General features: G+C 37.3%; 1 protein-coding gene and 1 long non-coding RNA gene across 9 annotated transcripts in view; one reads left to right on the top strand and one right to left on the bottom strand.

The window, feature by feature from the left end:
- The first annotated feature begins 3,113 nt into the window (after positions 1-3,113).
- Positions 3,114-16,295, top strand: part of LOC149015990 (uncharacterized) — a 92,571-nt gene continuing 79,389 nt past the window's right edge. For all 7 annotated transcript variants that reach the window (XR_016173622.1, XR_016173621.1, XR_016173623.1 and 4 more), the window contains exons 1-2: positions 3,114-3,291; positions 3,387-3,470. This is a non-coding gene — a long non-coding RNA (uncharacterized LOC149015990). The remainder of the gene's footprint in view (positions 3,292-3,386; positions 3,471-16,295) is intronic.
- The window catches only part of LOC149015991 (polycomb group protein EMF2B-like), a 95,999-nt gene continuing 86,435 nt past the window's right edge, over positions 6,732-16,295 (bottom strand). For both annotated transcript variants that reach the window (XM_089157008.1, XM_089157007.1), the window contains exons 19-20: positions 11,743-11,832; positions 6,732-7,079 (exon numbers count right to left, since the gene is read on the bottom strand). In XM_089157008.1, the coding sequence (XP_089013134.1) occupies positions 6,821-7,079; positions 11,743-11,832 (349 nt within the window). In that variant the 3' untranslated portion in view covers positions 6,732-6,820. The remainder of the gene's footprint in view (positions 7,080-11,742; positions 11,833-16,295) is intronic.

The following is a 16,295-nucleotide window of genomic DNA, read 5'->3' on the forward strand; positions in this document are numbered from 1 at the left end:
TTACATTCTTTATTACCTACCTTTAGTTTGTAGAGAAAAGGTTGCAGATCTTGGACTTGCTGTCTTTCTACTTCCCATTGAATAATCATGTCCCTTCTTTGATAGCAAGACTTTATCATGCTACTCTGCTATAGCTCCTTCATTGATAGCTTGACAGCTTAGAATCTTCATCCTTTGAAGCATCAACGCTTCTGTAGGTGTTTATTCAACAATACTTTCCATGATAGGGTCTTGTGACAGGGTATCCTTGATAGTTGGGAGGGTGATTTCAGAAAAGGGTGATCAAATAAGGTGGTAACATCAACTTCTGATGCATCTGAGCTATCATGGCATAGTCCTTAGCTTGAGGGGTTAAGGTCGTTGCCATATGGTGGTGGTGTTTGCTTTAAGTTGTCGAGCCCAGGGATTAACTATAGGGGTGATTCAATTGTAGGGGTTGCTGAAGATGGGACAAATCACATATAAGTGGGACCACTAACATGCCATTCCTTGCCATTTGTTGTTGGTCATCTTATTCCCCTCTGGTAGGGCAACCTCTTCCAGCTCCAAATTGACTTTGTGCCTAACACTTGAGGAATTCCTTGCTTCTCTAGGTGTGTTCAGAGCTTGGCTTGTTATGGAAGGCTGAATCCTTCTCAACATCACCAAGGAAGTATCATTCATGGGTGGGTGTTGATGGGCTCTTGCATCATACATATTGTCATATCTAGATTTTCATGACCCAACTAAACACGGATGTAACATAGCAAGGGAAGTCTTTCATACCTTAGAATGAATGGTCTCAATCTTAATCCCGGCTCTTCTTCGAATAGCCAAGGGTGCCTCCAATGGTTTTCTTACAACAAACAAAATCATGCATCTTAGATAATGGACATGCCTTATGAATTGAATACCCTTGATGAGCTTCACTTTCTTGACCTCTCCCAAATTTGCACCTACTTGAAAAGATACCTCTACATGTATAAACTTCAAAGGCAACTCGTGCATTTGGACCCAAAACTCAGTATGGGTGAATAGCCATTTTTTCTCATCATTCCAAAGTTCCAGCAGGAATAAGTTCCCTATTACGGACCATGGTCCTTCATTAAGTACACATTCTGCAAAGTTGCTGGGTGGGTAAAGTGATATAGAACACGCTCATTAGTGTAGAAAGACACCTTACAAGGAACTTTGGGTTCCATATCTAAGATTTAACCTAATTAAGATCACATAGATTGACCAAAAACACCTTAAAATAATAACAATACAAGATGATGAAACATACCTTCTTTAGTATACATTGGAGACATAACACAATGGAATACTTTCTTTAGTTTCCCACAAAAAAAAAAAAATCTGTAGTTTATTCTATGATCAACTTCATACTAAGATTTTCTCCTCTAGACTCCTCACTATTCACTGGCCCGGTGGAATAACCTTTCTCAACTAACACTTTATGTGCAGAGAATAATGTGACCATTATGGTATAGAGGAAGGACCTAGCATCCTTTAGGACAAAACACTTATAAGTGGGACCACTAACATGTCATTCATAGCCATTTGTTGTTGGTCATCTTCTTACCCTCTGGTATGGCCACCTCTTCTAGCTCCAAATTGGCTTTGCACCTAACACCTGAGGAATTCCTTGCTACTCTAGGTGTGTTCAGAGCTTGGCCTGTTATGGAAGGCTGGATGCTTCTGAACATCACCAAGGGAGTATCATTCATGGTGGACACCCCACCATGAATATTGTCATATCTAGATTTTTCAGGACCCAACTAAACATGGATATAACATAGCAAGGGAAGTCTCTCATACCTTAGAATTAATGGCCTCAATCTTAATCCCTGCTCTTCTTTAAATAGCTAAGTGTGCCATCAATGGTTTTCTTACAACAAGCAAAATCATGCATCTCAGATAATGGACATGCCTTTTGAACTGAATACCCTTAATGAGCTTTACTTTCTTGACCTCTCCCAAATTTGCACCTACTTGAAAAGCTACCTCTACATGTAGAAATTTCAAAGGCAGCTCGTGTATTTGGACCCAAAACTTAGTATGGGTGAACAACCATTTTTTTCTCATCATTCCAAAGTTCCAGCATCAACAAGTTCCCCATTACGGAGCATGATCCTTCATTAAGTACACATTCTGCAAAGTTGCTGAGTGGGTAAAGTGAAATAGAACACACTCATAGTTCAAATACTAAAACAAATGAAGGGGTGAAGAAGTAGAAATCACTCACAGAGGAGGATGTTGCAAATCACTCATTGAGGAGGGAGAATATTCCAAGAGCATAGGTTCTTCAATTTGTTCCACTCTTCGAAGTCACAAGCTTGACAATCATTTATAAACAAGCCTGATTAGAAAACGTCGTAGTTTCTCCTTTTTGTGTCTTCATTTTTGTTGCTGAAATTTTCAGCTATTAAACTTTTCGTTTCAGAACTGATTCTTCTTACAGATACCAAACCATTTTCATTTTCAACTAAAAATGGATTCTTGTGTTGATTTCTTCAAAAAAGAAAATGAAAATTTTATGAAGGACGCCATAAATAAAATCTATAACATGTGTGTGAAAGGGATCTTATTTTTGGGATCTGAGATTCATCTATGCCAGCTCACGTGCACCTCAACTACATTTCAAAGGAGCTTTTATATAATTAATATAGGCGAGACTTCGCCGCTGGCCCCGAGGGGATTTGAACCACCCCTCAGCATTAGAAAATGATCTTATTTTTCCAACCAAGAGAATCAAATCCATTTCTAGCATCCTCTTAAGTCTTGTTTATTTAGAGGGATATTTTCAATCCCGCCTTGAGTTTACGCCCTAGTTTTAATGCACCCCTTGAGTTACCCAATTTATCAGTCAAACCCTTCATTGCTAACGTTATTAGTTAGTTAGTTTTTGTATATCTATTTTTTGTATTACTACCCCATCCTGAGTTTAAAATTCCAGAGAGGAAGAAGTCATATATGATAGAGGGGACAAAGATATGAAAAGGATAAGATTTTCTTTTTTAAATTATTCTTCTCCTTTTGAAATATTTAACTTGCTTATGTCAACATTAAACTTTATTTATGTCATTGATAAATTTTTACCATTTGAGGTCTGATTAATAAATTAGATAACTCAATGGGTGGCATTGAAAATTTCCGTTCTTTAAAACAGAAGCAACAGCGATACAGTTATATCTTGCAGCAACCGTTGCAACTGTAAGTTCTTCACCCTATCGCAAATCTCGGATTACATCAAATTCAAACTTTGGTTTGTCAAGCATCGATGAGACTAAACCGCTTGCGTTGTCTATGGAGGTAACTCAGATTGATTTAGCACTTGATTCTGTGAGATATGAACAACTAATAAATGGCTCTGAATTGACACTCATTAGACATCTTTGTTGTGCAAGGAATCAAGCGGAAGATGAACTGGATGAAATTTAATTCGTTGTGCAACGAAATTAGGTCAACCATCTCAGATCGCTTATAATCAGGTATTTAGCTCTTTCTCCTCTTAAAGCATAATCCTTGTGAGCTTAGATATTATGAGTTCAAATGGTATGAACAAGTTAATGGCTTCAAACTGTGCCACTAATATAAAAACTTGTCCAGCTTCATGGCTAAGATGCAGACAACTTCCTGCACCTTTGAAAAAATGTTTTGAGTTATTTTCAATATTTCCGAGAGATCATAAATTTGGAAAAGAAAAATTAACTCACCTATTGATGGCTGTTGATTACATTCGGGATGAAGTAAAGAAAAACAAAAAATAGAAGATATGGGAGTTGTTATTTTGACAGACTAGTAGCAGAATCCGTCTTTCTATATCTGCCAAATAATTTTTACCAAATAGATGGTGACCGCCATGAACTTGTTGAATCGATTTTCTGTGGAGAATGTTTGATGATAAGGGAAGGTGAGGCCATAGCAGATTCATATCTCGGATTCTCAGCCATTTTTCATTACATTGTGGAGATTATTTGCCAGATGTAATTAATCTTCTTGGTGGATGAAAAGTATTGTGAACATTTCTTCTGCATCGTAGAGATGGAGGAAACCCAATGTTAAACTTCCTGATAATCAAATTACAAGAGTGTTGTATATAAGTTGCCCATCCATCATTAAGTTCCAACATCTATTGGTGGTTCGAAGCACCTCCGGTACCTAAACCTCTCTAAGTCCTGAATTGAAAAGTTGCCCAAAACAAGTTGTGATCTTCATTGTTTGCATGTATTGGAGCTCCTTGGCTTTAAAAACCTTAAAAGCTTTCCCTATTTAGGGGATCTCCGTAGCTTGAAAAGTTCTTATAAATATCACCATTTGGATTCTTTAAGTCTAGGAACTAGACAATTAACCATGCTTAAGATATTTTCTGGTCCATTCATTGTGGGAAACGAGGAGAGTATTGGTGTTGAAGTACGTGAATAAACTTCGTGGATCATGATGCATCTCTATCCTTGAGAATGTTTTGAATTCAAAAGAGGCTGAGGAAGCTGCACTTGAAAATAAACAGTTTCTTTGCCAATTGAAGTCAATGTGGAATGAGGAACCCACTGTAAAGTGTAGATATGAACATGAGGTAGTTCTTCAAGCCCTCCAACAACATAACAATGTGACAACCTTGAAAATATTAGGTTATGGTGGTGTTAGCTTCCCACACAAGATGGCCAAAAACTGATTTCCAAAACTTAAGAAGGTTTCATTGAGAAATTGCAAGAAGTCGTTCATACCTTCCTGCCCTTTGGCGTCTTCCAAAGCTCGAGACACTTTCTTTGAAGGGAATTGATCAGATGGAGAAGTTGGAACAGGGACTCTTTTCTTGGTGGTGGAAGTGAAAATTTTGACTAGAGAAAATTATAGATCTTCCAATGCTCAGCTGCTCTTTTTAAAATTAAAGAATGTTCACTGTTAAGTGGATGGAAAGATCAACAGTCAGGGTGGCCGAAAGAACTATATGATGATGGAAGTTTGATCTACTGGAATAAAGAACATGAAGACGGAAGCCTGATCTAGATGCATCTAAGCTGGTGTGGAATTATTAATATTTTATCTTCTATTTTGGATTCCCCCCCCCCCCCCCCTTCCTTCACTTGGAGGGTTGCTTTAACTAGTGAGATCATTCAAAACCTACTAAGTGAGGGAAGGTTGGAACTAGGAGGCAGTTGAACCAAAATACCTCTTAATAGCTACCAAGTTTGCTAAGCATATTTTTACATGCATCAATATATATTTGTTTTATATATGTGGGTTAGTGAATTAGTTAAATACTGTATATTGGAGATGCAAACTTCTGAATCTTGTGAGAGTAACTGAGCTTGCAAAGTGTATTCCCCACCACCACAAAGCCACACGTGCCAACCCCGCCCCTTTCAGTGTCTGATTACTTGTCTTCAAATAATGTAATTTTCAGTTTAAGCGTTGTGCTGTATAGATATGGTGTGCTGGAGTGTCCAGCATTTGGACCATAGAGGTGTTGTTGGATTTGAAGTGGTGTGCTTGGATGTCCATGATGTGTTTTGAAGTGTATTCAACTGCGTCTTAAGATTAATTTGCATATGTTTGCCGAAAAGGGAAAATTTAATGATTTCCTTTCGGATCATCAGGGTATGCTATTGAATGTTGTTTGAGTGTATTGGTGGCAAATTTGGAAGTAATGTTCTCCCACAGTAATGTTCCTGTCGTTTTAATGATTCATGAAAAATTCAACAAAGCAAACAAAGAAAATGACCTTTTCACATTGTAAGATGAATTAGAGACTTAAAAGGGATATGAACTCCACTATTTTAGCTATGTTTTGTTGGTGAACTGATGTGGATTTTATTATTGTAAGATCTCTGATGATAGCAGAGTGCTTGAGGCATGAAGATAATTCTTTTTACTAAAATCGTTTGGCATTTACTAATGTGAGTTCTGACCAACAGTCAAATGAGACAGCTTTGGCTTCCATGTTGGTTCAAGATAATAGCACATTTTTGGATTATGTTGATTGTGGAAATAGGTTCACCTCATGAATCAAGAGTGCAGAAGCACTCAACAGGGGCTCGGACCAGCAGAAACAAAAGGGCATACCCTGTCCCGCCATGGTGGCTGGAGCGGATCAAAATGTATGCAGCTTAACTCGGAAACTGTTTCCTGTGTTGATTATGCCCATGTCCGTGCTGCGTATGCTAGAATAAGTAACTACATTTATTCTTCTCGATAGAATTAATGGTTAATAAATAAATATAAGAAATTGGATTCATAACCAATGACTAATGGTAAAACTTTTCTAGTCATTCAACAGTATTTCTTTTTCATGAAAATAAAAGAGACAAATATTAATGCATTTTTCTGGTAGTTTAAACTGCCAAGATTTGTTTCATCAGTCTTAAACAGTGAGCATACCGTAATTGCCTTGAATCAAATGAATGCTCTAATTCTTCTGCTTAATATGTAAATATCAAACACACTGTAATTTCAGTTCACAAGATCATGGTTTTGCCCATGGGGAAAACAGAAAGGTCTAGCTGTGAGAAAGCACCAGTAGATTATAAAGCCAATATTAACTTCAGAAACTTGGAAGTTCTTAAAAGTTGGTAGGCACAAGAGTAACTTTCATCACAATACAGTACCACAAGAGAGTAAAGGTTGATATTGCAATTTGATAACCTAATGGATTACCCTCAAGTCAAACAAAAGAAAAAGAAAATAAAAAAGTGATAAGTCTGCTTATCTTTCTATTCTATCTTGAAGAATCATTGCTCTTATCTGGCCCAACAGCGAAAAACCTTTGAAAGCAATATTTGAACAAATTAAATCACGGACCATAAATTAGTGCATCAGTCAAGAGAATTTCCTTTGCAACTTATCCCTCCCTTTTTTTGTTGTTGGTGTTGTTGTTGTTGGACGCCAAATGACCAGTTTGGTCCTTCCTTAGGTATCTCTCCAGATTTTGGCTTCTCTTCACTTCTGAGCCCTCAGTTTGGGATGGCTCAGGATTTTGGCTTCTCTTAACGTCTGAGCCCTCAGTTCGGTATCCATCAATAATCAAGTTACAGTTGTTCATCACACGCCCGTCAATTAGATTGAGATTCCATAGCTTGATCATAGACACATTCCAGCAGCTGTTTGATTACAGAAATGTTAGTTTTCCAAGACAAGTTAGCAAAACGTATTGCAAATTTCAGTGCAGTTGAAGTGAACCAAATGATCAGTGGTGTATGTGTTTACTTGCTCATTACAAGCTACAGATGATCAGATTGCTCATATTTTGAAATATAAAACAGTTTCTGTGATTTTCAAAATGTTGCAGTAACTGAGTTGTCCTAAGGAACATTTGTCACTGTCTGGCCTTGATAGAGTAAATCTTTAACTGGGGCCTCTCCTAAGACATGCTAACATGCATCAAAACAAGGACAAAACAGTAAGTGTGTCTCTTCTTACATGGCCTTTGTATATGTTTACTCCAAAACAAAAGCAAAAATCCATTGTTGAGATTTTTAAAATGAAACAAAACAATTCAATACCATGCTACATTACATAACACTTTATAAACAACAGTAACAGATTTCAAAGGGAATATAGTCCTTGTTTGCTTAGTATTCTTTCTCCAATCCCAACCCCTATGTTTCCACTTCTATTCTGCCTCCACCAGTTTTGGTTGATGCATTTTTTCTTGAACAAGGAAAAAGATAATAATAATAATAATAATAATAATATAGAGCAAGAAGGCAGCAAAAACTGAAGTAACGGGCTACAGGAAGCCTGATAAAATCAAAACATACATTTGGTGTCTAGTATGCTTGGAAGTGGTCAATTCCTAGTATACCTAGTCTAAAATATGTTTATACTTCTCTGAGAATTTCTTGTCCCTTATAATTACTAATTAAACTATTCCGTTTCCTCTTTTCTCGCATCATTGAACCAAGATTTATCACCGTTTAACCCTCTTTCCAATTGCAAATCTCCAAGTCACAACCCTACCCATCTTGCCTTGCACACAATATCATGACCTTCTTCAAGGCTAGTATAACCTCTCTTTCTTCTATTATGTCCCCCAACTCATTGAGTCCCTCTAGGGTCTCTGTGTTGACATCCTTAAGTCCAAACTCTTCCTCTTTGGAGTCTTCTGCTCCCTCTCTACCTCCTTTCTCTATTTGGCAGGTTTTTCTCTTGGTGCGCTCCCAATTAATGTATCTTGGTCTCCCCTTGTCCATGCTCAGTTTTGCTGCCCATCACTGTATCCGTATGCTGAACCTCATCTACAAATGGCTTCAATTGTGGAAATGGAAAATTCTTTCATGTGTAGGAAGGCTAGTGGTAGTTAAAGCGACGATCTAGTCTTCCTACATATTCTAGTGCAGTACTTAGTCTCTCCGAAAGTATATTATTAAAGGTATGGAATCCCTCTTTTGTAGCTTTCTTTGGAAAGGCTGAGTCTTCCAAATTCTAGCATTCCATTAGCTGGCTGGTCTGCTATATGTAAGCCCAAGTTTGAGGGAGGCCTTGGTTTTGTCACATTCTATACTACAATATGGCAAGTCTTCTTTAGTTGATGTGGAAAATCTTCTCTAGACATGACTCCATCTAGGGCAATTGGGTCTACTCACATTCTTAAATCCTTGGTACAAATTTTGACCAAAATTTGCAAAATTTCGTCAAAATCTCGGTTTTTTAGAAAACTGAGATGAAACATGTGGTGAATTCAAACCTCTCACAGGTTTTGACTGGTTTTGCAGTTTGCCGACGTTGTTTCGTTTGCTCCTTTGGGGATTTTGGAAGATTTTTGCAAGGTTTGTTCCAAACTTCCCATTTTTTTATTTTTGCTTTGTTGATGGTTTAAATGGTCTTATATGGCTATGAGGTTAATATACGTTTAGTCTAGGACTATGATCTATATTGTGTGTTGTTCAATTCTACAAAGTTTGTATTTGACAAAACCTCTCATGTGTTAGTATACTTGAATGATGACTTTTCATTGGGTTTTTTTAAGCATAATTTCAGTTCAATTTTGTTCATTATACTTTAAATGGGTAGTGGCTAGAAATCACATGAAGAAACCATTAAAAAAGGGCCTAAACTTGCTATTGGAACTTGCAAGGGAAAGTTCCAAGTTTTGACTGAAGTTTCAGTTGAACCACCATATCTTGGTTTCTGGCTTGGTTGAAACTATCCTCAATACTGAGATTCCTATCCTTGCTAGTTAAATCTGAATCCTTTTGGGTTGTTCCTCAGCCTTTCAGTCCTACTTGAATCTGGAGGAAACATCTACTTGTCCTGTTGTCCATCCTCTTGTTGATTCTGCTATTTCCCATATGGTTGGAAATGGTAGACTTCTAGCTTGACCTTTGGCACCCCTTAAGTGTTCTCTTCAATCTAGTTCGCCCTGCTTAGTTTATGCTTCAGGTATTCCCAAGGCTGCCTTACTTTCCTTCTCCATCTATTTAGGTTCTTGCCCTATCTTTCCACCTCTACAACCTGAGATCTTTGATGTCTGGTCCTCCCTCTGCATCCTCTCCCTTTCCTCAGGCCAGGATAAAGTAGTTTGGGCTCCCTCTCGTCTTGGTGCTTTCTCCACCTCCCAACATGTTACTTCATCAGAGCTCCCTCCGCCCTTTTTCGTTGGGCACCTGACTTTGTTCCAAGGCCATATCCGCCAACACTCTTTTACCGTCTAGTAAAAACCTTAAACCCATGCCATCCCACTCGATCCTTTCACGTTCACCACTGCATTCAGATGTCCCTTCTTGCACCGTTTGCTGGCTTGGTGCGAAAACATTCAGCACTTGTTTTTGTCCCTTTCCCGGCTTCATTTGGCCCCCTCCCTTTTGACTGTGAATGATGTTGGACGCTTTCCTGGATCTCCAGGCCCTCCATCTACAGCAACATTGGTAGATTAGTGTTTGAGGTTACTGGATGGAGCATAAAATCAGAGGATGGACTATCAAATCTGGATTTCTCAATCAGATCTGAAAGGGCATCTTAACTAATGTTAGCTCCAAGCTTATTAAACCCCTGAAGGACCAAAAAAACAGCTCATTGTTGTTACTTGGGCATAGCCCATAGGTGCTTCTCTTTTGTTTTCTCGTAGGGCTTCCTCAGCCTTGGTTCCATAACCAACACCCCAAATCCTCATTGTTCCCCTTCCCCCTTTTTTCCTTGCTTGGTTTTAACAAGTTTTGATGATTCTATTGCACATGGTCATGTTATCATGTAGAGATCTTGAACATGTACAGTTGGTCTACTTGCTATTTTAGTTACCAGAAATATTCCTAGGAGTAGTTCTGTTTTTGAGAGATTTGGAGATCTTGTGTAATCTTTATCTTTTTACACTTTTTGCTGCAACTCAGTTTCACGAAACTGAGACTGCCTTCTCATTATAAATAGAATACTATATGGAAGAGCCTCACTTATGTGAACTCTCTCCCCTCTTCTTCCACTCATCGTCTCCTCTCTTCTTCTTTCCTTCTTCCCTGCTGTTCTGGTTTTCATAGTTGCAGCCTTGCAGGAACTGCTACAACAAATATATATTTATTCTCTCAAAAGTGGAAAAAATATAAAAACTGTTTTCCATTCAGAGAATCATTTTTTTATCTCTAATAAGTTTGACACGTCAAGCACAAAGCTTTTCAAGAAATCCAAGATCACCTAAATTTGATACATAGTGAAGGGTTATATTCTGGTCAAACCCTTGTTGATACTTGTGAATATTGCCAAAATTGCTCTAAATTATAATATTTTTTTACGTACCAAAAGAATTAATTTTTTTACTACAGTTTTGGTTTTGAGCAAAGTTTTATCATATTATGGTTATTGAACTTTTAGATTTGAGAAAATCTCTAGCATTGGAAGGTAGAAACTTTCATCAACTGGGGGTTAACTTTTTATCCTTTTGAAACTTTATTTTTTAACTACTTTCATTGGATTTAAATATGAAGGGAGTGGTGTATGCTTATTTACGGGTAATATCTTAAATAAATGAAATAATAAATGAAATTTGGCATGAATAAATGGTCTAAGGTATTCAATACCACTAAGGTGAGAATTGCCTAAGCCCCCTATCCACCTAGATGCCTAGGTAATGTCAACAACTATGCCTAGAACACAAAGCATGACAGCTTCAATAATCGAGGATGAAGGGCAACATTTACCTCATTCCCACTCCTCTATATAGGACCCCTAATTATCTTCTTCCTTTGACATAGACTATCTTGCTTCTTGTGCGTGTAAACAGAAGCAGACAAATAGATTTGTTGCAAATATTCATGCCCCCACCTTTTCTGTTTTGTTTCCTGTTTTCTCTATACTTCACTTTCCTGGATTATGCTCTTGAGATAAGTTGGGATCATCATTTGACAAAGTTAAACAAATAACATCAGGTTCTGTTGAAGGGAAATGATAAATTCATTCATTACTAAAATGTAGAAGACTGATTTTCCAGTCCATCTGCTTATGTAGAAAAAAAGACTGTTACTTGAGTCTGGCCTGTAAACAGAGAACATCCTATGTACCAAGGAAAATGGGTTCTGATCAATAATTGGCTTCTGCATGATATTGAGATTACTAACCACATTGATAATAGCTTAGTCATATGTCTATTAGAGAAACAATAAGGACATGTGTTATACTTATAGGAATGTAGGTTCGGTGCCAAATTTTGTTCTTTGTATCATATTATAATTTTAATCGATGCATTTAGGGTTGATTCAGGCATTATTTCATATATGATACAGTGGCAGGTGCTAACAGATGCATCATACAATTTGTTAAAAGGAAGCATAATATTACCAACGAAGAGCAGGGTCTTGGACTAGTTCCTGTCCGTGCAGTCTTGAGAATGCCTCACATGCCCATGGAACATGACCATCCGCAAAAACTCTGCCAATGCAATAATTTTAGGATTTTCAGAAAGAAAAATAAATTAGACAGCCATGATTAGATGGGAAATGAATAAAAATGTTGTCCAGAACAAAGATCATCAACATCAACAGAGCTCTTCGTCACGTCATAAACAAGTAAACAACCTTTCTGTTAACTCATCCTTACATAATCTGCTATGTTAGGATTTCTTATGTTTCTTCAATAAGTACATTGGTATAAATATAGGTCTTAGATTTACATGAAACTGTTTTAGTAGAATCCAACCTATAAAGACTATTTCAATACATATGCAAGTACTTCTATTCGCATAATTCTTTTCCCCCTTTTAGAAAGGAAAACAAAAGGTTTAGGCAAAACAATGGGATACTAAATAGCATACAGATAAGGTCAGCATAAGTGTAGAGTATGCCATTATCTACATTTTTCTTTTCTGAATAGTTTGCATGTACTATATTTAACACTTGACTAATCAGTTTCACCCCCCCCCCCGGCCAAAAGAAAAAAAGAGAATGCTTCCCAATAGGCAGATGGTGTTTAACTCAACCCAACAGGAGGGCACCACCAAAATGTGCCAAGTGGGGGATTATATGACAATCTTGATCAAGGGGTATCTGGATCAGCGACTGGTTGGATTCTAAAATCTAACCCTGTTGAATACCCAAACATTTAGTACATGCACCCTTTCAGGGTTCCATCTATTGGCATGAAAACCTGTTCAGCATTCTGCATTTTTGGAGCTCTTTATTTTCTAGGAGGCAAGATGAAACATCAGTGAAGAAGCTAATATTATATGGATGAGATGACTACTTATATTTGGTATGCACCATGTAGCAGAAGAAGCTACAGGCAAATCTAATCAAGAAGCAAAATTCATCTTGGGAAATTGGTAATAATTCAAACAACCATAAAGGCTAAGGAATATAGCTTTAAAACTTGGGAAATGATTAATAAGGAGAAAAAAAGGGAATAGATTTGCAATGAACTAAGTTCAAAAAATAGTATGGAAAGTAAGGACTAAGAAATATGATAATCCCTAAAATAACATAGGCACAAATGGGGTACAAGGTACATATAAGCTTATCTAAAATAACGGAAAAGATAGCAGAGATTATAACAATACTGGATGCATCAGATGTGAAAACCATAATGTGTCAATGAGTGATTAGAAGATTGAATTACCAAAATAAATACAAATAATAGTATTTTAGATTGTTGTAATAAGTAATAACCATTATGAAACCACACCACTTATATTTCTCTTGCATCCTCAGTGCATGAGGCTCTCCCACTGCAGGGGAGGATCATAATTTGTGCAGCCTTACCCATGCTTTGCAAAGAGGGTGTCCCCAGAGACTCGAGAGCATGATTACTTGGTTGCAATGGAGTAACCTAACTATTGCACCAAGGCCCACTCTCATGAAACCATAAACCTTTATGCTTAAAGTGAGCTTTAAAGAAGATGGAAGTAGAAAAAACAGAAGCTTCATATGGTATCACATCAAAGAAATGGAAGAGCTTAGGCATTAGTTGAACAATTTAGTCAACTGAGCTGTTTTATAAGATTATAAGCCCAATAAAATGCCACTTGCATAGAGAAGCATTGTGATTATGATTTATAAAAATAAGGTTGGTATTCAAAATTATAGTAACCATAAATGAATAAAATTTATGTGACATACCATGAAATTATTGAAGGAAGTAATTGAAACCTGCCTGAGACAAGAAACTAATATTTTTGGATACTCAATTTGGTTTTGTGCAAGAAAGATCAAAGTCAACTACAGAAGTTCTTTATTTGCGTATGGGTTAATGAAAACATTTCCAGATATGACACTAATTGAATATAAATAACTTGTGGGAGAGATTTCCTGGAGATTATCCGTATTTATTGGGCTATACTCTTCCTGCCATTTTGGCAGGAAGAGTATAGCCCAATAAATACGGATAATCTCCAGGAAATCTCTCCCACAAGTTATTTATTTAAGGAGGATGAAACTCGGCAAGACACAAGGTCCTTATGAAATCCCAATTGAAGTATGGAAGAGCTTAGGAACCCATGGACTAGTTTGGTTGACTAAGTTGTTTAATAAGATTATGAGCACAGGGAAAATGCCAGATGATTGGAGGAGAAGTGTTGTGGTTCCAATTTACAAAAATAAAGGAGATATTCAAAGTTGTAATAACTATAGGGGCATTAAATTGATGAACCATACGATGAAATTATGGGAGAGAATAATTGAAACCCGTTTGAGACACTTAACTACAGTTACGGAGAACCAATTTGGGTTTATGCCAGGAAGATCTACAACGGAGGCTATTTACTTAATTAGGAGACTTATGGAAAGGTATAGAGAATGTAGGAAAGATCTTCATATGTTATTTATTGACCTAGAAAAAGCTTATGATAGAGTCCCTAGAGCGTTAATTTGGCAAGTACTAGAGAAAAGAAGTGTTGCAAGTAAATATATAGATATAGTTAAGGATATGTATGATGGTTCGGTGACTAGTGTTAGAACGGTGGGGGGACAAAGTAATGAATTCCCGATAACAGTTGGGCTACATCAAGGGTCAACTTTAAGCCCATATCTATTTGCACTGGTAATGGACGAATTAACCAAAGACATTCAAGATGAGGTCCCCTGGTGTATGCTTTTTGCGGATGATATTGTGTTGATTGATGAGACCCAAGTGGGGATTAATACCAAATTAGAATCATGAAGATTAGCTTTGGAATCAAAAGGCTTTAAACTTAGTAGATCGAAGACAGAATATTTAGTTTGTAACTTTAGTCATGATCGGCCAGATGATGAGGTGGTGATACTTGACGATAAAGAGATTTCTCAGAGTGATTGTTTTAGGTACCTAGGTTCAATCATAAGTAAAAGAGGTGATTTGGAAGATGAGGTTTCCCAAAGAATTAAAATAGGGTGGATGAAGTGGAGGGGTGCGTCCGGGGTCTTGTGCGATCGGCGTATTCCATTAAAGCTTAAAGGAAAATTTTATAGGACCGTTGTTCGACCAGCTATGATGTACGGTGCAGAGTGTTGGGCTGTTAAAAAGAATCATATAGATAAACTCAGTGTAGCAGAAATGAGGATGCTAAGATGGATGAGTGGCAAAACTAGGATGGATAAGATAAGAAACGATCATATTAGAGTTGGGCTGGGAGTTGCTCCCATAAGTGATAAGCTTAGAGAAAGTCGTTTGAGGTGGCACGGCCACGTTCAACGGAGACCTATAAATGCTCCTGTACGGAGAAGTGATATAATCCATATTGAAGGAACTAGAAGAGCTAGGGGTAGACCTAAGATAACCTTAGGAGAAGTGGTGAGAAAGGATATGTATAGCTTAGGCCTTGTATCTAGCATGGCCTCGAATAGAACTGATTGGAGGGCAAGAATCCATGTAGCCGACCCCATTTAGTTGGGACAAGGCTTATTGTTGTTGTTGTTGTTGTACTCTTCCTGCCTATTTTCAATTTTCATTTCTCAGTTGTCTCATTTTTTCCCATATCTATTCTTCATTTCTCTAAATTACATTTCCCATTTGTATAGGTTTTGATTATACCTACTTTGCTGAAAGGATCCATGCAATTGTTGATGAGACTTGAGAGTTCCTAGAGAACTAATGTGGAGAAGGAAAGTGTTCCAAGTAGATGTTGTTTGAGTCTCATTGATCCTCACAAACCTTCTTTCATCTCATAAGGAAAAGCTTTCATATAAGGAGAAGTTATATGTCACATTTCTGTTGAATTTTTAATTCAGGTGCTATAAGAGGGTCCCATGGTTATATAGTATTCCCATAGGTGTGGAGGCTAAATGTCTCTTGAAACGACAAAATACAATGCAGGGACATGCGGAGCTGCACTAACTATTGAGGCACAATATGACTCATAGTAGGTAATCGAGGGAGAGGTTGATGAGAGTCTACTACTTTGGTGAACCACTTGCCATATGCTGGGTAGATCCACAACAGACGCTATTTATTAGCAAGCTTATGGACAGATTTAGATATTGCAAAAGGGACTTCATATGGTCTTTGTTGACATAGAAAAGCGATATGATAAGAGTCCATTGGAAGATAATTTCACATGCACTAGAGAAATGAATTGTTTCAAATAAATTACTAGGACATTAATAAAGATATGTGATGGTGTGCTGCCTAATTTACAGAAGTGTGGGGTGTCAAAGTAGTAAATTCCCAACTATTGTTGAGGGTGCATCAAAGATAAGTTTTCAGCGTATATCTGTGTCTATTTTATAATGGATGATATTACTAATATTCAACGAGAGTTCCCTGGTGAACACTTTTTGTTGATGATACATTTTGACAGATGAGTCAAAAGCAGGGTGCTACGTTTGAGTTATAGAGATTAACCGTGGAATCAAGAAATTTGAAAATAAGTAGAACAAAGGCAAGGAACATGGCATTTAACATAGCACACTAGGAGAGAAAATGAG

This window comes from Hakea prostrata, chromosome 5 (genome assembly GCF_041222555.1).
Source record: "Hakea prostrata isolate BN-2017 chromosome 5, UWA_Hpros_2, whole genome shotgun sequence".
In the NCBI taxonomy this organism is placed as follows: Eukaryota; Viridiplantae; Streptophyta; class Magnoliopsida; order Proteales; family Proteaceae; genus Hakea; species Hakea prostrata.